The sequence below is a fragment of the Rhineura floridana genome, chromosome 4, assembly GCF_030035675.1.
Source record: "Rhineura floridana isolate rRhiFlo1 chromosome 4, rRhiFlo1.hap2, whole genome shotgun sequence".
NCBI lineage: Eukaryota > Metazoa > Chordata > Lepidosauria > Squamata > Rhineuridae > Rhineura > Rhineura floridana.
In genome coordinates this window covers 14,772,429-14,795,119 of record NC_084483.1, presented here as the reverse complement: position 1 = coordinate 14,795,119, position 22,691 = coordinate 14,772,429, and the positions used below count along the sequence as shown (strand labels likewise).

The window sequence follows — 22,691 nt, the reverse complement described above, 5'->3', positions numbered from 1 at the left end:
CTGAGGAGCAAAGAGGGACAGTTTCAGAAAATAGCAACAATTCCCCCCTCTCAGAGCCTGTACTACATTACACGTAAACTCTCAGTATGCAGCCACAAATAGGCAACACTAGAAAACAGAAACATGATGGGGAAAAGGGGCAAAACTTTGAGTACCTGTAGACAACAAATTATTGTTTTTGCAGAGTATAGCAAGTTCCCCTTTCCCCCCAATAATTTTTTCTCAGGTTTTATACTCCCTCCCCCACTACCCAATTCAAAATTGGCTTTGTTGTACCAGCCCTGCTAGATCAGATCAAAGGTCTATCTCTAGTCAGCCATTGCTTTCCTACAACTATGGTTTAAGGTCCTGGCTTGTTCTGAAGCTGGTAACCATTTTCCCGGTTCAGACAAAGCAGGATCCTATGAGGAATTAGAGACTACCTGGTGTATTTGTGGCTCACTGCAAAGGGAGACTGACTGCTTGCACAGGCAAAACACTCATAGATACCTCAGCTTTAATATTTATTTATTTATTATTTTATATCTCACCCTCCCTTCCAGAAGGAGCCCAGGGCAGAAAGAAGCAGCCCAGGGCGGCAGTAATGTCAGCAGAGATATGATTGTCTGAAGGCAGCAAAAGATCATCTGATAATACCTGAGCCCTATCTCATCCATTGCAGTATCGCTGAAGAAACCATCTCTGCATTCTGAAGCCCAAATTAGACAAGAGCTTCCAAAGCATCAGCTAATATTGAGGAAGAGGATGGAGGAGGGCTCTTTCCTAAAGTTTTAGAGATGTGCATGAAAATCTGTGAGAAGAGCTTGGTGAAAAACTCTCAGAAGCCAGAGAAGTTAGTAGTGGGATAATAGAGAAACTAATCCATCAAATTCAATTATAAGAGTTAATGAAACTTGGCAGCTTTTTAATGCTAAATGGCATACTTTAATTGACAATGCTGAAGGAAAGTCTTAATCCATACAACTAGTGATAAAATGTGTCTTTAACACTGAAAATGTCTTTTTTTCCTTTTCTTCTTTTAGTATTTTTTAACAGCAAAAATTAAAAACAAAGAATAAAAATGAAGCCAAAAGAGTTTCTGAAGAATATTTCCCATGGCTCAAGCCAGTGGGGTGGGATGGGAGGACAGGCCTGTATAGACAAACGCCCATATTGTACTTCTGTCTAAGTACAATAAATTATATAATACATCAAAATTGCATTATAAATTGTGTCTGGTAAAAGAAATCATGGAAATCTGCATCAATTTATACAGGCCACATTTGTCTCCCACCCCTCCCCTTTAGCACAAAGAAAATATTGCCCTGGTTACAGTAGGCTCTGTGTCATTATCGCTCCTCTGTTTCCAATGCTCTGACATTGGTTTGGCTCACATGTTATAGTAATACTGTGAAAGAGCAAACCTGCCAGTGTATGCCTGTCCCATCCCACTCCTCCTTTTCCCTTCCTCTTGCGGTGGTGTGGTTGGAGAGAAACAAACCATGAACATTGGGTTGCATGCAATGCTAAGCCAGTGCTTTGGTTTGTTTTCTCTCACCTAGGGAAAGCGAGGAACGGGGTGGGTGCAATTTTAGCAGCAAGTACCAGCAGGCCTGCTCATTCACAGTAACCCATAGTTTGCCTTTGCGTGATATGAGAACTGAGCCTGTTAATGCTTTGGAGCTAAATTTACACCACCCACACGCACAAGGGGGATTATCAGCAGGTTTACGGGAAGTTTTGCAGAGGTACAAAAAATCTTTAGGGGAAAAAAGCTAAGGGGACCCCCAAAACAGCCCACTGAGCATGCTCAGTGGCCACAGAATGCCAAATAACTGTTGAGGACGGTGGGAATGAAAAACAGCGAAGAGGAAATGAAATGGAGTGGCTGGAATCCTGAACAAGAGCACTCCACATTCAACAATATATCATAGCCTTCCAGAACTTAACTCACAATAGCAATCCTGAAATTGTTGTAACCATAGGCAGCACTAGAAGTGATTTTGGTTACCATTAATGAGCAAATGCAGATGTGAATGTTCATGCGTAGTTTGGTTGTATGGACAGAAATGTGTTCTAATGTCAGTATAGTAGCCTCATAGCAAGACTTATCTTATAGTATGATGACCTTTGATGACGGTTTGCATCTGCAGTCACAACTCATTTTACAGCATATGCTAGATGGCAGTCTCCATTCCATTCAGTTGTAAGTGAGCAGCAGATACACTAGTCTGGGGGATAAGGGCAATCATTTCATTATTTCTTTTGAACTACAGATCCAACGTGGCATGTGGACTATGGTGGATTCTGGCAGTGTACTAAGGCAGCAATTCTATTCCCACTTATCTGGGACTAAGCTTATGGTGAGGTAGTTTTAATTTACAAGTATATAAAGAATATAACTAAAGAAAAAAATGACCAGACTCCTGGATTGTTTTTATTATCTTTCTTTATGGATAGTATAGCTGACTTAAAAGCAAAACCTTTAATTTTAAAGTTATTAAAGGGGGCATGCCAACAGTAGCATAGAGGTGGGAAATAGTAGAAGGACTAAAGGTATGGTACAGAAATATATGGAACATAGCAGCTTTGGATAAATAACACCCAATCATTGTTTACAAGATAGAACAAGGTTACAGGCCTTTGACGCCATCTGGTGGAATTCTGTTATACAAATAAACATGGTTTAAGTGGACAACTACCAGTTGCTGCCAGGACAATTTGGTTTTTATAAGGGCTTTAAGTTAATCACTTTTTGTGAAATATTTTGAACTTTGAGATCCTTCGCTGTTTCTTTTGATGATTTTACCGAGATTCTCATGTTGGTTGCATTGTGATAAAAATAATGGCATTGTATTCTTTTTAAGCACTAAAATAAATAATAAATATAAAGTATATAAAGCAATTTATACATTGCAGGGTTAACTGTCTGCACACTGTCCTGACTTCTGCTAGGAGGTGTGGAGATACAATTTATCAGCAGGGGGCCTGGGTGAAATTTGTTTACAGTGTGTCAAGTCATGGCTAGTTCTGTGAGCGTGGTTTCTATTGATGTATATAGGAGCCAAGGCATCAAACACAATTAACTTCTAATTGATCAGAAGGTGGACATTCTGCCTCATCTTATTGGGTCATAGCCAATCACTGTTGACCACTGTTGTCCATGCACTGGTAACCTCCAGGCTGGATTACTGTAATGCACTCTATGTGGGGCTGCCCTTGAGGTTGGTCTGGAAGCTGCAGCTGGTGCAAAATGCAGCGAGACTGCTCACTGGGGCAGGGTATCACCAACATGTCACCCCACTGCTGAAAGAATTGCACTGGCTGCCCATTTGCTACCGGGCCAAGTTCAAGGTTCTAGTTTTGGTGTACAAAGCCCTATATAGTTTGGGACCAGGATACCTGAAAAACAGTCTTACCCCTTATATACCCAGTCGATCACTGTGCCCTGCAGGTGAGGGCCTCCTGCAGATACCATCTTATCAGAAGGTTCGTTCTGCACAATATAGGAAACGGACCTTTAGTGTGGCAGCACCTACCCTGTGGAATTCCCTCCCTTTAAATATTAGGCAGTCGCCATCTCTGCTCTCTTTTTGGTGCCTTTTGAAGGCTTTCCTCTTTCAACAAGCCTTTTAGGTTGAGACCTATCCCAGTCTGTGTCTGTGTTAGAATTGTTTAATATGTTTTTTAATAATGTTTTTAACCCTTTTTTAAAGGATGTTTTTAAAGCTTTTTAAAAAAATGTTTTTAACATTGTTTTGTTTTAATGTATTTTAAGGTCTTTTCACGATGTTTTAAAGTGTTTTTACCATTTCTGTTTGCTGCCCTGGGCTCCTGCTTGGAGGAAGGGCAGGATATAATTCAAATAATAAATAAAAAGAGATCAATAAATCAGGGGGCTGAAATCCACCCAAACTAAAATGACTGGCTAGGGTGGCCTTGGCTAGTGAGAGTAAAAAAAAGGCCAGGCACTGGTCATCAGAGGGGAGCTACTGTTGGTCAGCTGAAGAAAGAGCTGGAAGTTGGAAATCAGGCAGTAGACATCAAGGTTCTCAAGAAGTGGCTCAGAGAGACTTGGGAAGCCTGAGGAGTCAAGAGCTGAGATCACAAGATAAAGCTAAAAAAGGTTTGTGGAAAGAGCTTGTGACTGGAACCCGAGGCTACAATAATCACCAGATCAGGAGGAAGACTGCAGCAAAAGACCTGAAAGAAGTCTGAGAGACTCCAGAAGGCAGAAGCTGTGGACCTGATTCAAGACTGCAAGTACAGTTCTCAGTGCCTAGTTGATGGATAAACCAGGGAGGTGATATAAAGAAACTGGCGATAGGTTTGGGTAGGGGGAGAAACTGAAACTCATCTAAGTGACTGAGTTAGTACCAATGGCCATCTCCTTTCTCTGATGAGTGAGAAAGGACATGGCAGTAGCTCCAGCTAAAGAAAGTTAACAGAAGTTTGGGAGGCAACTCAGTTCCTAAAAAACCCCAGCTTATCACTAAAGGAGGATGGGATGCAATGTATCTTTGACACAATGCCTCTTTCTTTAAAAGAAAAAAACTTCATCATAGTGCTGGAACACTGTGTAATACAAATGGAACAACTGACAAAAAGACAAATGAATGCAGTGCTGTACTTTGACTTATCCAAGTTATCATGTGTGCTCATCTTAACATATTTAGAAATAAAAGAACCTTCTGTGAATACCTTTTTCTCCAACTATTTAATTCATAAAATACTACATATCAATTTGCTTTGCTAACAAATTGTTTTGCAAAGAACATGTTGCCAGTGTGATACTTCCTATGAGACATCAGACAGTGTACTGAGAAATCACATCGCACAATTTTTTGAAACAGCAATTAGAAAATTCCCATGGTTACATTGCCTCATCAATATTTAGAAGGATCAGTCCACAAACATTTGACTCCTAAAAATAAAAGATTTCAAGTCACTATAGTTAAAATTACAGTGGATATAACAGCAAAATGATCAATAACACACACAGCTACACACTACAGCAAGTAATGAACACAAGCAATTTGCAAAGCCAACATGAAGAAAGCAGAATGCCATCAAGATGGAGCTGATTTTTGCACCTGGATATTGCCAAAATGGAAAGATCAGCTGATCAGAAGCACAGCAAATGGTGGCATGGAACATGCAATGAGAAGACCAGAAGAAGCAAGCTACTGCAGACAGACTTGTATGGTAGTTAATGTATGAAAAAGCTTACTTCATTTAGAAAGCTCACTAATTGGTCTACCGTTAAATAATCAGTTTTGTCTCCATTGCTGAAAAGAAATTTATTAGAAAAAGTAAGTTTTCATGTAAGATGCTACAGCAGGTATGAATTACATGTTGACATTTTTTATATTCAATACCCATCTAATATTCTACCCGTTTTAAGCTGCACGTTTTCATAACTGGCCCTATTGCAATGGGTAATGCTAAGTATGCTCGCTATAGAACAATACATTTTCCATTTCATTAAGACATAAAAGCAATTAACAAACCAACATGTAAGTCTTCCACATCAAAATCTTAGTGTATGAAATTTCAGACATTAAGACTTCCTTAACCTAGTTAGTTCACATAATGTGTTAATAATTTTAAAATAGCAGGTTAATATTGTAGGTTAGTAAAGCCAATTCAACACAGTTCCAGGTGCTTCTCCTAACAGAAAAGTTCCTGAAAAACACTGTCTGAACATCTATGTAAGGTAAGAAGAATGTAGATCTGACTGCTAACATTAATATGGAAAAAAGTCATGAAACTATCATACTTTGATTCAGAAATATTAAAATGAAATTAAATTAGTTTTACATTGTAATCAACTTACATTTTCCTAAAAAGATCTTCTATATCAGTTCGAGGACATATCTTCTGAGTCAGTTCATAAAATTTCTCATAAGTAAAAGCTGAAGGTTCTATTTCATCATTCTGAAAAGGAACAGAAAACTTGACTACACTTGTCCTACATACTTAAATATTTTGGCTGAACAAACCCAAACTTGATATTGTACTAAAACAATGCTCCATTTAATACAATATACTGTTTCTAATTATACTGCCATGAGAGTGGCTGTATACTATACCCAGCATGGATTTTTCACATTCCGATACCCCCTGTGATGTTCCTGCTTATAGTGTAAATATGGTAAGTGCTGTTTATATAGAAGACATATGGTAAGTGGAGTGAAAGAGGAGGGGGGAGTAGATGAGCAGTAGAATGCTGGATGATTGGCTGAGCGTTTGAATGGCTGGGAGTATAAATGGAAGAATGACAGTTGAATCTGGGTGGATGCTGGGAGTGTGGAGAAAGAGGTGTTTGAGGGTGGAGGTCAGGAGTGTGGAGAAAGAGGGAGTTGGAGTTCTGATTAATAATAAGTCAAGTACAAAACAGGAATAGATGAAACCATACGCTTGGAAACATTCTAAAACTAATCTTGTTATTTCTGATATTTAATAAATACTTATTTGGTTTACCAAAGGCCTGATCCTTGGCTGGGGGATATACATACCAGAAGGGAGGGCAAGGTAATTACCAAGGCTGAACAGAAACAGTATCTAATGGTGGCAGCGGTGAAGGGAGGAATAATAACAATTCAAGTATCCAGAGCAACCCAGAGTTGTACGCGTTATCTATAAAGATAGAAGGGGGTTGGGAACACCATAAGCACGCAGTCACAAAAGTAACCATCTCGAGAGAGACTCAGGCAAAGTCTCTGGGAGTATTGGTTATAGGACGTGACTGGTGGTGCTGCCTAGCAGGGGGATCTAGTGAGATCTGTCCTAGAGCGGAGTGAGAAACCATATAAAGGACGGTCCGGACTGGTGGTATCCCTGGTGGTGCCTAGTGAAAGGCAGTAGCCACAAGCAGGTGGGAACCTGACAGGGAGAACCAGGGAAGGACGTCACACACCCCCATGCCATTCTGCTGCTTCCCATAAGCACATTTCAAAACTAAGCCTTACAAAACTTATAGTCCTGAACTCAGAAACGCTTAACAACCCAATGACAATACACAAAACAGTCAGAAAGAATCCAGAGTTTAAAACAAGTGTAAAACAAGACAAAAGTGTAAAACAAGACAAAAAAAATCCAGACCCTTGTTGGACTTTTTTCTGTCAGTGGTCTCATAATTTGCTGAAATTAATTAAAAATCAGCCATGTTCACAGAGTATCTGTAATCCTATTACTGACCTTGCCCCATACTCTGACCTTCATCTTCTGCAGTTTAAAGTTAAAAGAATGCCTGGCTGATTTTTAATTAATTTAAGAAATTTAACATTGAAGTCTATTATAAGGTTGGACATGCTCAGTAAGAAGAAACTGTCAGTGTTCTAATAGCCACTCACAGCTGTTTGGCTTGGCTTATCAGGTGGTCACATCCACATCAGACCTTTATTCCACTTTAGACAGTCATAGTTTCCCCAAAGAATCCTGGGAAGTATAGTTCATGAAAGGTGCAGAGAGGAGACTCCTATTCCCCTGACAGAGCTCCAGTGGCCAGACTGGTTTAACAGTCAGCCCCTCTGCTGGGGATTGTGGCTCTGTGAGGGGAAAAGGGTGTCTCCTAGCAACTCTCAGCACCTTTCACAAACTACACTTCCAAGGATTATTTGGGGGAAGCCATGATTATGTAAAGTGAAATAAAGGTCTGGTGTAGATGTGACCAGGGACAACTTTGGTTTAAATTTGGGTGGGAGGCTACATGTGCCTGCTGTAGAATAAAAAGGGGGGGGAACCTTGAAAAACACTGATACCATTCCCAATGTTTTCCTTTCGGAAATGAAAGGGGCTTTTCCTCTGCCCAGTGCCCACCCACCCAATCTCCCCTCCCCCTTCCTCCCTACCCATACTCTTCCTCCCCCCTCCCCTCCCCCAGGTCAGTTTCACCTTTCCTAAGCACGATTGTACAGGAGTAAATCCCACTGAACTCAAAAAGTATGCAAATGATCAAACCTGCCCTCCCCTCCTTCTCCCTCCGATCCCCATCTTTTTGCCCCTTCCCTCCCCTTCCTGTTCCCTCCCCCATGGTCAGTTTTACCTATTCTAAGCATCATTGCATCTGAGTAAATCCTACTGAACTCAATAAACATGCAAATGATCAGACCTGCCTTTCCCCTCCTCTCTCCTTCCCCTCTCCTCTCCCTTCATCCTCCCTTCCCCTCTTCCTTCTTCCTCCTCCCCTGCCCACTCCAGCCCTCCCTGCCTCCTCCTCCCCCCATGGTCAGTTTCACCTATCTTAAGCATGATTGCACAAGAGTAAATCCCACTGAACAATTGTTCCACAATTGTTTTTGGAATGTTTTAGTGTAAATTATGCAAATTGTTGCTGTACTTCACATATTCACAGAAATAGAAGCAAAAGAAAATGATTTCCTATAGGAAACTTCACTAAAATTGCAGAGTAAATCAAACATATTTAAAGTATATTATCTGTCTTAATAATGTTGCCTCCTCCCTGCTAAAACAAGATCAGCACAGCACATCCTTGTTTCTGTTATTTGGGCTGATTGCAGGTGTTGCCACCACTCACAATATGCTCAGAGGCACGTTACCAAATTCTTCCAAGCTACACAGGAAGTGGGTTGGACTGTGAAAGACTAACCCAAATGGTGTTTGTATTTTGACAAATTTGTAGGCCAGTACAATATCTCAAAGAGGAGGTCAGGTCTCCTGCTCCCCTGGTGCATTCACTATAGCTTCCCAATTTCTCTGCTTTTTAAAGTTTGATAGAAATATCTGTTGGCTATAGGTACATTCTTAAACCACAAGGGTTGTTTTTGCCTATTAGTGAATAATCTATACATCAAATAAAAATGTAAGCCATGAATCCATCACACTGCAGTTTGCAGAGCCAGAGACAGGTGGTGCTCCAGACTACAGCATGACAGTGACACATGAGCTTAAAGTGTGGCAGGGGAGAGAGGAAGGAACAAGTCGGGTGGGAGACCAGTAAGTGGCCTAGGTGGGGTGGTGGCAGCCTGAACAGCCAGGCTTGGCCCTTCAGACTGCCCAGGTGACCAGTCCAATCTCACGGCCCTGGCCCCCATTTCCAGCAATCAGGTGCTGACAAGTCATAGAAGGAGGGAGGAGGAGAAGGGAAGAAGTGCCTAGCAGGAGCTGCCTCTGCTCTTGGCTCTACTCACTGGTCTGCAGGAGTTGTCAGCAGGTGCCAGGCCTCTGAGGCAGGAAACAAAGTGTGAGAAGGAGGAAGGGTTTTGCTTGCACGCTGGAAGAGGAGGAGGAGGAGGCTGTGCTGTGGCCACTGCCTAGTTCAATATGGTGCGGTGCGACTAGAGTGAGTTAAGCAAGGCAAAGGGGTATGAGCGCCAAGCAGCAGCAGCAGCTCTTTGTTCTCAGGTGTGGAACCAAAAGACTTTCTCCTTCCCACCCATCCTTTCCCTCCTTAGAGACTTGCCACCTGCCATCAACTCCTGCAGAAGGAAGAGACATCGCTGTTGTTGCCGCTGCCTGGCACAGAAGAGGCAAGTGCCCATCCCCTTTGCCTCACGACACTCACTTGAGTCATGCTACACCATGTTGCATTAGGTAGTGATGGCAGCAGTGCCTCCACCTCCTCTTCCAATGTGCAAGCAAAAGCCTCTCTCCTTCTCATCCAGGAAGCTTGGCAAACCATCATGCGGAGAGAGAGCAAGCGAGAGTGAGGGACGCGTGGTGACCCATTGGGAAGGCAACCTGTTTGGGAGTCCCTGTGTGAGTGTGCGCATGCGTACATTTGGGTATGTCTGGTGTGTGTTTTGGGGGTGCCTGGTGTGTGTGTGTTTGGGGGTGCCAGGGGCGTGGGCTGGGGGTGGGGTTGGTGCACAAGGATCAGAGAGGCAAAGCCCCCAATACCCAGATCTTATTAAAGACTAATGCAGCACAGAACACTTAATAGATTACCCTGTTTTCTGTGCAACTTCACCAACTTAATGCTTAGAATGTTGACTGGCAATGGGCAAATGGAAGTTCTTGGGCCTCATTGTCAATGTGGCTCACAGGCCAGGCCAATTGAGCTCATGACCACAAACATTTTAACACAATGCTCACATCGATGGAAGCACTGAGCATCTTGCTTGTTATCATTTGACAGAAAAAAACAAGAGTACTGGGAAACTTTCACAACAGTATGTGCAACATTTGGTGTGTATTTATAACCTACTCTTTTCAAACTGTCCCAATTATAAAAGCGTAACGGTTAACCTTTGCAAAAGAACTAATGAATATGGTTTAAAGTGGTTGTGAATAATCTTCCACTAGGACTGTTGTTTGACTCATCATGACACAGATCTAAAATTGACAGAGTTTGTCTTCTTGAATATTAAATGTTTATACCTTTCCACTGGGAAGACCCAATTCCTTAAGTGCCTGAAAGATCACTTTTTCGGTTTTACCTGATGCAAAAGTTCTGGTAATGCTAGAGAAAAGAGAAATGTCTGTTATTTGAATAGTATTAGCTAATCCCATCAGTATAGCTACTTCTGATGTCCTTCACAGATGGTTGCTGTTATTAGTTCATGGTTTCCTCTGTTGACAGTTCACAAATGTAACTCCAGCATAAGCCTCCTGAGGAATATCATATCACCTACATCAGATTAATTTTCATATTAGTACATGCAAACTGTGGTCTTGATTAAGTGGGAACATGAGTAAAGAAGATGCTTGCGTTTTTGCCTTGCATTCCATAATATCAGGTAGGAATGCAATCTAGTTATCAACAGCAAAGGTTAGCCAAAGCAGTATTCTTAGTTTTGATTTTACCGTTATTGTTTTTTTAAAAAAACTTGTTTGGGGGCACACTTTGGCATTATCCCTCATCTATTTTTGTCCAAGTCCCACAGCTCAGATAGTCCCTAAAGGCAAGATTTTAAGGCCACAAAATTCTGCAGTTATCTGAGCTTATCTAATGAAGCTTGGAGCAGCTCCCTAGCCCGGTTTAGCTGAAGCTTACACAGAGTCCCTTTATATACCCTTTGTCAACCCCAGTCCATGTGACTGGTAGCAGCCCTGCCTACATAAAGCAAACACAGTTCTGTGTTGCTGTCACAGAAAAGATGAACGTGTCTTTATTTTCAAAAGTCCATTACCCTAATACCTACACTATATCCTGACATTTAGTTTGACTATGTACATTTCTTAATAAGCAACACCAATGGCTTCGTTCTCATATTTGCAAAAGGCTGTAAACTGGCTTAAGTTTTCTATCATCAGTAAAAGTTTTTGACTACAGCATGTTGAAAGCAGAACCTTGTTGGCATCCACCTATAGGCCCTGAACTTCCTTCTGCATGCTTTCCCATAGCTCCTGTTGTCCATTTGGTATTTGTACAAACAGCCAATAAACTAGTCTTAATGAATGCTAAGATGATAATGTACTAAGCAGTGAAGGAGACAGAGACCTTGACTCATTGGATCCAAAAAGTCTGAAATACTGACATATCCGATGGTTATTGCTATTTTACAAGGACCTCTTGAAATCTGTAGGAGAAACTACTTCCCCCAACAATCATTGTGTATAACAAGAGAGATGTCAACTCAGCTCAGCCTGTTTCTGAGCTTAATTATTCTTTTCCACACCCCACACCCATGGTCACTTTGGAGGGGAAGAGAGAGCTGAGCCTCCCATCTTCAGAAGAGGGCCAACACAGAGGAATTTGGGCTCCAGATCCAAATGGCAAACTGCCTCAAAGCCTATTCCCTCCTCCACCCCTGAAGTCACTTAAGAAAGTGAACAAAACAGGCTCAACCTGCTTTCACCCGTGAAGCAACCTTTGGGGAGGGTTTGAGCAACTTTGCCTTCTCCTAATGGTCCCTGTGTAGGAGAAGGGAGGAATATACCTCCCTCTGTCCCCAGTGCAACAACTGAGAGAAACAATTTGAGCTCTGAGACTGTGCGTCACATCTCTCAGAGCCCAAGTTCTTCCTCCCCAGTGGCTTATTCCAGAGGGAGAGGATGGACTCAGTCGTGCTTCATCCCTGAGGCAACTATTAAAATAGTTCAGCCTCCCATGCCATTACACATGTGCCAAACCTTGCCAGAGTGGAGTGTGCCCCAGCCCCCAAATGCAGGATTTTCCTGCATTTCTCAAGGATCCTTCCACCTATAGAGACCCATTCTGGCCTTGTCCTTCCTGCCATTTGGGTGGCAAACACCCACACATGATGCAGATTCATTTTACTAATAGGAGGGGTGATTATTTTTACAGCTCCATAGGTGTTCATTATTTATTTGTAATAACACAATAAACCCATTTTTTCCTCCTCCCCTGAGATTGGTTAGAAGGGGGAAAGAGGAGTCAGATTCCTTTCACCTTCAAGCAACCCCAGAACTCCCAGACCAACTGGGCATAGCACTTTAGAGACTTTCAGAAGTTAACAAGGGATGCCCTCTGCCCCGCAGAGCTTAAAATGTAAAATATAAATTTTGACAGCGAGGGGGCAGTAATTTAAATTATACCAAATCCCTTGCAGCTTAGGATATCTTCAGAGCATGCAGTTGGATCTGATGTAATGTTTTATGGTTTGTTTGTCAGTATTGGTATGTGAACATGGAAATTAAATACTAATTTAATATAAACATTAAATATTAGACAGGCACCATCTCTGTTACCTTTTCGGCGCCTACTGAAGATCTTTCTCTTTCAACAAGCATTTTAAGTAGAGACCTTATCCCAGTCTGTGTCTGTGTTGGACTTACTTTTTAATATGTTTTTAAAGCTTTTTTAAAAAAATGTTTTTAAAGATACTTTGTTTTAATTTTTAAAGATACTTTGTTTTAATATGTTTTAAAGTCTTTTGTTTTTAAGATGTTTTAGAGTGTTTTCAGTGTTTTTGTCTACCACCCTGGGCTCCTTCTAGGAGGAAGGGCTGGATATAAATTTAATAAATAAATAAATAAATAAATAATTCCAGGATGTTTCACATTAATACTCATTTGAATATACCTTATTTAAGCAAATGATCTAGTGGTTTCTACTATCCATCTCACATTTTTATGCTTCAAAATTTGTCAGTGTCTATGCACTGGTACTCTGCATCATGTAGCATCTGAGAGGCTTGAACAGAGGGTATAATGAGGAAGATGGGTGTGCGGGTTGTGTCCAGCATCTATGTAGGGTGTATGTTGCTAAGCTACAGAGTATGTACTACTGTGTTTGGGGTATTTAGAAAATATGGATTATATAATGGCCCAGTTCACATATCATGGTAAACCAAAGTTAATAGCTGATCATGAATGCAGAGATTGCTCTCACTTCATTCCTCTCCTTGTGCATGTGGGAAGAAAAAAACATGATTCCTGGCCTAGTGTTTGATCATTTTGCTCAAGCAAACCACAAATGATAAGCCAAGAGCAAGCCTTGGCTTGTTCACAAATTAAACTCAGATGCACAAGCATTTCAACACTAACTTCTTTGGAGCCAAGAATTCAGATTCAAGGAAGCACTTAGAAGCAGCTTTCTGCCCTTCACTCTATAGTGAAAGGGCTTTGATGATGCTACTTTAACTTCCTGGTTCTAACAACAAACATTTTACCTATAAAAGCACAAATGGTACAGGAAGGATAAATGCCATTAGGAGTTAGAAAGGTTTAAATTAACTTGTGTTTTAAAAAAATCTCAACATAAACACATGATAATAAAATGTGAAATGGGTGTTTTCTCACCCTGTTTAGTCAATGTTAAGTGACACATCAGGATAGAGAAATCAAAGGTCACTCTACAGCATGCTGGGCCACAAATCCAACGTATATCTTAGGTGACAGAAATCAAACACCCCACTGAGCTGTACGACTTGGGATTTTTGAAAAATTCCACAACTGTACCACTGTTGTTGCGCAAATCATTTAACAGCTTCTATTATCTTACCTTCTAACTGGAATCTTGCCATTAGTGTTCGTCAGAAATGCCAGTTTCATCCAGCTAGAAGTTAAGAAAAACAGGTCTTAAAAACTTCTTTTGCAGAAGGAGCACAGATTAAGTTGGTTCACATGCTAAAGTGAAGGAAGAAGCGAAGCAGAAAAGTACCTTATACTTTTGGCCATGTTTCTACTGATATGTATCACAGACTTTGCCCTGAGTGAGATCTAAGAAATGTTCTTGGGAAAGCATAGGCAAATTGTATAGGGATCTACTTAGAGCTGAGGTGAATTTTATTATGATTTTCCTATGTTCCACGAGGAAGAACCTATGAGACCATTCCCTGAGCTCATGTGATAACAACAGCCCAAGCCCTGCCTATGGCTTTCTGGACTGGGGAGAACGCATACAGAGAGGCTATACACAAGCTCTAACCTTTAGCTGAGCTGCCTCAGGATGTTCCCCCTCAGCTCGGTCAGAAAAGCTTTGTCAACTGAAAACACAGCAAAAAGCTTTTTGACAACACTGAAAGTGAAATGAAACTTAAAATAAAACCTGTTTCAACTCTCTGGGGCAACCTCAGCCTTAGTAAAGACCTGGAAGAGCTGCCTAACTAGAATTCCCAGAATTCTTTGAGCTGAGAACTTGCTGTTGATAAGGTTTTTGGACTTAATAAGAGCTTTCCCCTTTGCAACTTGCTCCTTCCCTCAATCGCTGATGCTGGAAAGTAAGCTTTGGAGACTCAAAAGAAGGGCTTACAAGTTGGGGAGGAGGGAAACTCACTTCCAGGAGGTCTGGGTACACTGAAGGTCCAACACAGAAGCATTCTGAATGGGTCAAGTCTTCCTGACATTTCAGAAAATTCTTGAGAAAGCTCAGAAAAAACAAGCCCACTACAAATCAAGACGTTAACAAGAACATTTGTAAATAATTGGGCACACATTCTCCTTCCTGAACCAGGAAAAGTTCAGACAAGGCCAAGAGCTGTAACAGCATCTCTCTGCAGATTATTATGTCCACCAGTGAACTGTCTTACTCCTGAGAGTTTGGGAACATTTTTATTTGTGGAAAAAAATATGAAGAATAAATTAACACCACATTTCTCATGGATGTTTGAATTTGTGGGGAATGTCTCGTGCAGACTGCCCAGATATTTATCTCTTGCTGGACCAAGTAAGGAAAGGAAATTTTTTGAAAATGTATGTTAAGAAATATGCAGCCAGAAAAAAAAACAAGAATTGAAGAGGTGAGGGAAGAAAAGACTTACTGCTTCTTGAGGCATGTCATGGGACAGACATTGTTAGCTCTAAAGTTACGTATGATTGAGCTGAGTCCATCAACCCATTGCTGAAAGACAAGAAACGTACATAAGCATTCCGTTATTGGAAAGGCCAAAAGGAAAAGATTATCACCATGTATGTTCACTTCAACAGCAAGCCTTCTCTCCATGATACTGCATAAATGTCACCACCTTCTTCTTCTTCTTCTTCTTCTTCTTCTTCTTCTTCTTCTTCTATGCTTGTATACTGCTGTTAATTATTCAAAGCATGTTGTATATATAATCTTGTTACAATTCCTACAACTACCATGTAGCACACATCAGCAATTGTTATTCCCATATTGCAGAAGGGGAACTGAGAGCAAGGGGAAAGTGTCTTACCTAAGATCCCTAGTTTGCTCATAGGAACAGAGGAAGCTGTCACACAGTATTGTCTACACTGACTAGCAGCTGCTCTCCAGGGTTTCAGACAGCAGTCTTTCCCTAGTTCTACCTGGAGATGGTACTGGGGATTGAACTCTGGGCCTTCTGCATGCAAAGAGATGCTCTACCACTTGAGCTATGTTTCTTCAGTCCCTGCAGAAGTGAGATTCAAATCAGAAATGACCTCATTCCTAGCTCTGTCTCTTAGACACAACCCTAAAGCAGCTTACATTGCTAATGTATACAGGTGATTTAGTTCTGGCCCGTTTGTTGCCTCAGAAGCTAGATGTGACACAACGGTGTGCCTTGATGCATCTCACACTCATGTATCTGAGTCATGTTCATCAACTCCCCTTCTTAAATGGTTCATCTGAGTACTTAGGAAAAATCCAGCAACATGAGAGCATGACACACTGGAGAACAGGATATAGATGTAATAATATAACAATACATAAAGAATGTAACACCACCACACAGCCAAACTCCCAAGTACAGAAGGATAGGCAGAACACAACAGTCAAAAGCACAAGTGCCTGCCAACAGAAGTTACAGCAAAATGAATGCTGCCTACAAAGTATACATGAGGCAGGTTGGCAAGGACAAGTTTGCCTACCCTTTTCTTTTTACCATTCATGCTCCTTGTGCCCCTTTTTCTTCATCATTGGTAACACTTAGATGACCTATTTAAAAGAGACTGTACTGTTTTTCAGATTTCTTAAGGCTTTCTTTTTTATGTTGTAACAAGCTCCTTGCCAGCATTTCAATATGCTCAGGCCTCATTGCAAATTCTGAACTGCAACAGTTTCAAAAGCAGCTTGAAAAATGAACCATTTAGAGAAAGCACCGTAAGTGGGTTTTTAAAATAAAATAAAAAAAAAGATAAAAGACTGCCTAGCTGCTAAAAAATAAGAAAAAGAAAGATCAACTCTGCTGCATACGTAGGTGAATCTTATACAGTAGGGCCCTGCTTTCCGGCGTTCCGCTGATGTGGCAGCTTTCAATCAGGGGAAATTCCCCGTTTTAAAGCTGATTTTGCCATTTTGTGGCATTTTGCGTCATTTTTGTGTGACGTGACCCATTAAAGTCAATGGGTTCCACTTTACGGCGGGGGCCTGGTCCCTAACCCGCCATATAAGTGGGGCCCTACTGTACATCTCCGGCTCATGATTACTATCCTTATAGTGAACTCTGAAACTGTCAAGGGCTGCTTTCTCACATGGGGCTGATTGCATTAGTTTAACGGATTAAAAAGGTAGCGCTTCTGTCTCGATTTCTAAAATCCCTTTCACACTGCAGAACCTGTTGCGTTAAGGAACAGCAGCTTTTTCAGCCAATATACCGCCATTTCGCACAACTCTCTTTCACATGGCTTGTTTTCATCCCTCACCCATGTGCACTGTTCCCCACTGTGTAGGAGGTCTAAGATCTTGCCCCGTTGCCATGCAAGCCCTCTCCCTTTAGGATCTGACTTTTTAAATTGTTTTGGTTATATCAAGATAGGGGTATGTGTGGGAAATGCTGCCGCTGCTGCTATCTGCACCGATGCCGGAATACTGGTACAACCCCCCCCCCAAAACCCCGCGCCACTAAAAGGCGGGAATGCACTACATGCTGGGTTGCCTGTCAGTGAGCGGCTGCAGCTAGCGAAAAACTCCGGCGATCTTCCGGGTTCCCAGCCTTGCTAATGGATTATTTCTGGTATCATTTATCATGGAAATTAGCGCTAAACTTCCACTACATTCCACTAGAATTCTGGAGCTAGATTGTGCGTCATGTGAAAGATCAAATATAATGGGCAAATTACCAGGTAAGAAATCGTCAGAATAACAGAATAAAGTGCAGTGTGAAATCAGCTAAAATGGTAATGACCCAAAGAAATGTCTAAATCCTATGCATAGTAAAATCTGTCTTCAGACCCCAAGAAAAAATCCTGAGGGTTCAAACTTATGTTCATAAATATCTTCTTAATATCTCATTTACAATTATCTTGTATGCATGCACATTCACACATACTGGATAGAAACACCAACTAGAATTTAGAGGCAAATTCTCATATTTTAATCTCAATTCCCTCAATTACTCAGTGAGCACAATTAGTTAAGGCCTGTCTTAGCCTGTGGTTCATGATGGATGGGCTTCAGGGGGTCCGTGAACTGGGCACAAAAAAAACACCCCAATTCCCAATGCAATAATGTAAATTGCATTTATTTATGTATGGGGGTCCATAGCTTCCATCAGATTCTCAAAGGAGTCTATGATCCCAAAAAGGCTGAGAACCACTAAGTTAAGGTAGTAAAATTATTAACATTAACTGATAGATACTGGTGAAGAGATAATATTTCCAAAAATGCATGACCAGGCTTATTTTCCTTAAGACAGCTTTAATTTAAGACCTTTTAATTTTGTATAATATCAGTATTAAATCCACAAAGTGAGAGACACTGCTGTTTGATCTGCATATGCAGCTCGTTTTACACAATAAAACCATGCACATCTCCTAACTGCTTCTTTAGCAAGCTGCTTTTAAAACTCAGTGGCTTTCATTCAACCTGAAGTGACCACACTGTATCTTCTCACTAAGTCTTTACATTTCTGCCTGACAAGCTGCACTGTAATATTTGGTAGCCAATAAATCCAGTTTCCAGTAGTCTGGTGAGGTGGTTCACTAGACCAGACTGTTGGTGCCTCTGGCACAGCAACAAAAAGGGAGGGGCTATCCCACTCTTACTTTTCCTGCCAGTAGAGGGCGGCATAGCCAGCACTGTCCAAGGGCACAGTTGTTGAATGGATCTCTCTGGTTGGGGACAACAGCAGAGGCAACTTTCCACTTAGCCCTCATGCATTTTCACAATGTTGGCTTTGGCACCCACACCCACCCATTTCTGCCTTCCAGTGCCAAAAGCCAAGGACAGAATTATTCCTTCCACCCTCTACTGCATGCCACTGTCACTGGCAGTCTCATCTGGTGAACTGCCTCACTAGCCACCACTATCATTTCCCTAATTTTGTATTAAACACTTTGTGAAAGCAGCCTATTCACTGAACAGGCTAACAACATATTTATAATAGAACTGCCTATTTTTGCACAAACAAGTTTTTGCCACCAGATAGATGCTGAAGCTACAGCAGCACAACACATAATGGCCAGCTCCTCTTAATTCGTTTATTAAGCCTCCCATTAATGGCCCACACAAAATTGTGCTCCCTTGCTTCCTGCTTTCCATTCCCTCAAAACATTTCCCCAGTTATTAAGGTGTCTTTTGAGTGACTCTTGCGTTGATTGTAGCTCCTGTTTGATTGTCATCCATACCCAGAATTTCCAAATTTGTAGAGGATGAATTTGATGGTTTGATGAAACACCATCTGCATTTATTAGCAATCTTGGCAGCCTAAGCATATGCTGCCAGAACAGCATGAAAACAGAGCCTTTCTGGCCAATATCTGACTTGGATATGATGGTGTAAATTGCGGGACCATTTATATAAATTGCAGGATAGTTTACATAACTGGAGTAATTGCATGATAGTTATCGATATCAAGCCTCCCACTTGGGCTGAGTATGCTTGCTATAAGTATGCCCTGCTGAAATTAGTGGTGGGCAAGGTCCTACTCTATCCCACCCACCTCATAATTAACTCTTCCCCCCGAGTTTTCTCAAATAACTCAGAGCTCTGGCATACCTGCAAGAACTCTGTGCCAGCTCTTCCAGTTTACAGAACCAAGTGGGCACTGGAAACTACAATTCCCATGCATCTCAGCAGCAATAGACAGCTCCAGGTCTCAAGAATAACATCAACAAAACTCCACCATCCCCAGTCAGCTCTCCTTGGTACACATTCCTCTGCCCTCATAAAGGTAAGTTTGTTTGGGGACGAGATACAGGTAATAGAAGGGAGGGCTGGCAATGAAGCCATTGCAAGCTGAACCTGGATTTAGGTATAGATGAAGGCTCAGCTTGTAATGTGATGGGGGGGGTCGGGGAGGGGGAGAAGGAGGGTGAATTTACTATTAAAGTCTCTGCATTCCAAACTTCAAAGAAAAATCGTTTATTTCCAAATAGACAATTTGAAGATAATACTTTTGGAACCAAACAATTAATCTAGTTACAACCACAAGATAAATCTCAAGTCCAACAGTTTTACCAGAATGCCTTTGGCAGGACTTTCACCGAAGCCCATCTATGGAGGTAGCTAAAAGTTGCTCTCTCTCCCAGTGATGTTGCCAGACAGCACCAAGAGTTGGCTGCTTTGTTTGTGACAGGGAAGATAAGCAACCATTCCTTATTTCCCTCTTACCCACAGACAGAGAAAGTCAGCAACCAACTCTCAGTTCTAGTGGGGGAAAAAAATCTGTTGTGTTCATGTTGCTATAAGAATACTAAGAGCAACCCTTCTGGATCAGATCAAAAGCCTATCTAGTCTAGTGTCCTGGCCAGCCAGATGCTTTTGGAAAGCCCACAAGCAGAACATGAGTGCAAGGACACTCTCCCCATCAGCAATTAGTATTCAGATGCATACTGCCTCCAATATTTATGTATTTTATTTATTTAAAATATTTCTATCCCACCTTCTACCCCACAGTAGGGCACTCAGGGCGGCTCACAATGACATCATACACAGTAAATAAAAACACCAAAAAAATTAAAATAGATAAAAAATACATAAAATACATTTAATAATTCTGGGAGAGTGATATTAAAAAGGGACTAAAGGGGTAGAACTCAAAAAGGGATAAAATAAAATCAGTTTCAAGGTCTACCTGCAGTCCTTCCCAAAGGCTCTCCAGAACAAGATGATTTTCAGACATCTCCGAAACACCATCAGGGAGGGACCAGCGGGCTTCTTGAGGTAAGGTATTCCAAAGCCTGGAGGCCATGGCTGAAAAGGCTCTCTCCCACATGCCTGCTGTCATTCCAAGCATGCAGAGGAGACCACAGTCAGATTATCTTAAATCATGGGTGGCTACATATGGGCATAAGCGGTCCTTCAGGTACACTGGTCCAAGGCCGTTTAGGGCTTTAAAAATAAAAAATCAGCACTCTGAATTGGGCCCAGAAACAAATTGGGAGCCAGTGGAGTTGATAAAGCACAGGGGTGATACGATCTCCACGCCGCAATCCAGTTAACATTTTGGCTGCCGTATTTTGAACCAAATAAACTTTTCGAACCATTTTCAAAGCAGCCCCATGTACAGTGTGTTACAGTAATCAAGCTTCAATGTCACCAACACATGTGTCACTGTGGCCAAGTCAACTGCTTCCAGGAATGGGTGCAGCTGGTAGACAAGTTTGAGTTAGCCAAAAGCACTCCTGCTACCACAGCCACCTGATATTCAACCAGCAGGACAGGATCCAAGAATACTCTCAAACTGTGGACCTGCTCCTTCAAGGGGAATGCAACCCTGTCCAGAACAGGCTACAGCACTATCCCTGGCACAGCTTTCCCCTTGAGCAGCAACACTTAAATTTCAGGATTAAATTTCAGTTTGTTAGCCCACATCTAGCCCTTCACAGCCTCCAGGCACCAGTGTAGGATGAACACTCCCTCCCTTCAATCAGATGGTATGGAGAGATAAAGTTGTGCGTCATCAGCGTATTGATGACATTGTACTCCAAATCGCTGGGTGACCTCTCCCAACAGTTTCATGGAGATGTTGAAGAGCATGGGAAACAGAATGGAACCCTGCAGGACTCCATAGACCAGTGGCCAGGCAGTCAAAAAGTCTCCTAGCACCATCTTCTGGGACCTGTCTGCCATGTAGGACTGGAGCCACCGTAAAACTGTGCCTCCCAATCCCATACCAGCTAGATGACCCAGGAGGATACCATGGTCGATGGTATCAAAAAGCTGCCAAGAGGTCCAGCAGCACCAACAGGGATGCATTCCCCCTGTCTGATGCTCAGCATAGGTCATCAAGCAGGGCAACCAAGGCAGTCTCTGTCCCATGATCAGGCCTCAAGTCTGATTGGAAAGGGTCTAGATAATCCGACACTGGAGGCAGTCTAAGCACTGCAGTCATAAGCACTGAAAGAACTGCAATCATAAGCACTGAAAGAGACAACCTTTAAGTTAAAAAAAAAGCTTCTTTTACAGGGATGCCACCAGGTGTCAGCAGTATTACAGTATACCACATAGCTGAGGAGATAAAGAAACTGAGAAAGCCATCTAAATAAGCTCTGATTTGAAATTGTACTACATCCCTCTTGGTTCCAAGAACAATTAAATGGGTAGAAAACCAGGACTGTTTAGAAGGCCACTCGGAGAGGTGGGGAATTCTGATTCAGGGGATTTGCCATTCATACTGGCATGCCTCTTTCCTAAGTTAAGAGGCAGGGACATAAAAATGGATGTCATACATAAATAAAGCTCTGAGTCTAAAAGGGTACGTGTGAACCTTAGGTGGCTAGAAGATGCAACTCTACTTATTACTTTTTTATGCTGCCCTCCATCCAAGGAGCTCAGAGCAGTGTATATAGTCCCTTCATATTTCTTCACCCACCCATTTTAGGCTATGAGATTGTAACAGGACCAAACTCACAAAGTGAGCTTTGTGGCTGAGGAAACATTTGAAGCCGGGTCTCCTGAGTATTACTCTTACCTTTAAACAATTATACAACTACAGTAGCTCACCTGGCTGGTAATGCGGAATGTCACCTAAGGATGAAGCAATAAATGGCTCCTGCCCCATATCTGACTTTAACCTGACCTTGATGTAAGACCATGGCAAAGAGTGTGCTCTCAGTTATTTTGGTGCAGTATGTGCAAGAAATTTATATGGACCAAGTTAAATAGCTTTAACCATAACTAGAAATGGATGGTTCTGTCAATTTTGGTTTCTCTCATTTTTCCGATCTTCAGTTCACAACATTTCCACATCAGTATAAAAAACCCTCATGGAAATTTGTCAGTGTTTTAGTGCACATTTCTCTTAATGCACACATTTCTGTATGCAGTTTCTTGAAATATACACAATTTGCCAGCAATTTTCCCTAATGCAATGCATTTTATGTTATTTTCACGTATATGTCCATTTTATGCATACTTTCCCTTAATGTGCACATTTTTTCTATATATTTCTTGATGGGGAACAGCACTGCAAAATTGAGAGAGGGGTGAATTTCAAAGAATGGCTGTGTTTCATTTCACACAT

General features: G+C 41.7%; 1 protein-coding gene across 2 annotated transcripts in view; it reads right to left on the bottom strand.

The window, feature by feature from the left end:
- PLCB4 (phospholipase C beta 4) overlaps positions 1-22,691 on the bottom strand; it is a 250,171-nt gene that overhangs the window by 82,495 nt on the left and 144,985 nt on the right. For both annotated transcript variants that reach the window (XM_061622541.1, XM_061622542.1), the window contains 5 exons: positions 15,108-15,187; positions 13,850-13,903; positions 10,321-10,402; positions 5,816-5,916; positions 5,210-5,267 (listed from right to left, as the gene is read on the bottom strand). In XM_061622541.1, coding sequence (XP_061478525.1) covers positions 5,210-5,267; positions 5,816-5,916; positions 10,321-10,402; positions 13,850-13,903; positions 15,108-15,187 — 375 coding nt within the window. The remainder of the gene's footprint in view (positions 1-5,209; positions 5,268-5,815; positions 5,917-10,320; positions 10,403-13,849; positions 13,904-15,107; positions 15,188-22,691) is intronic.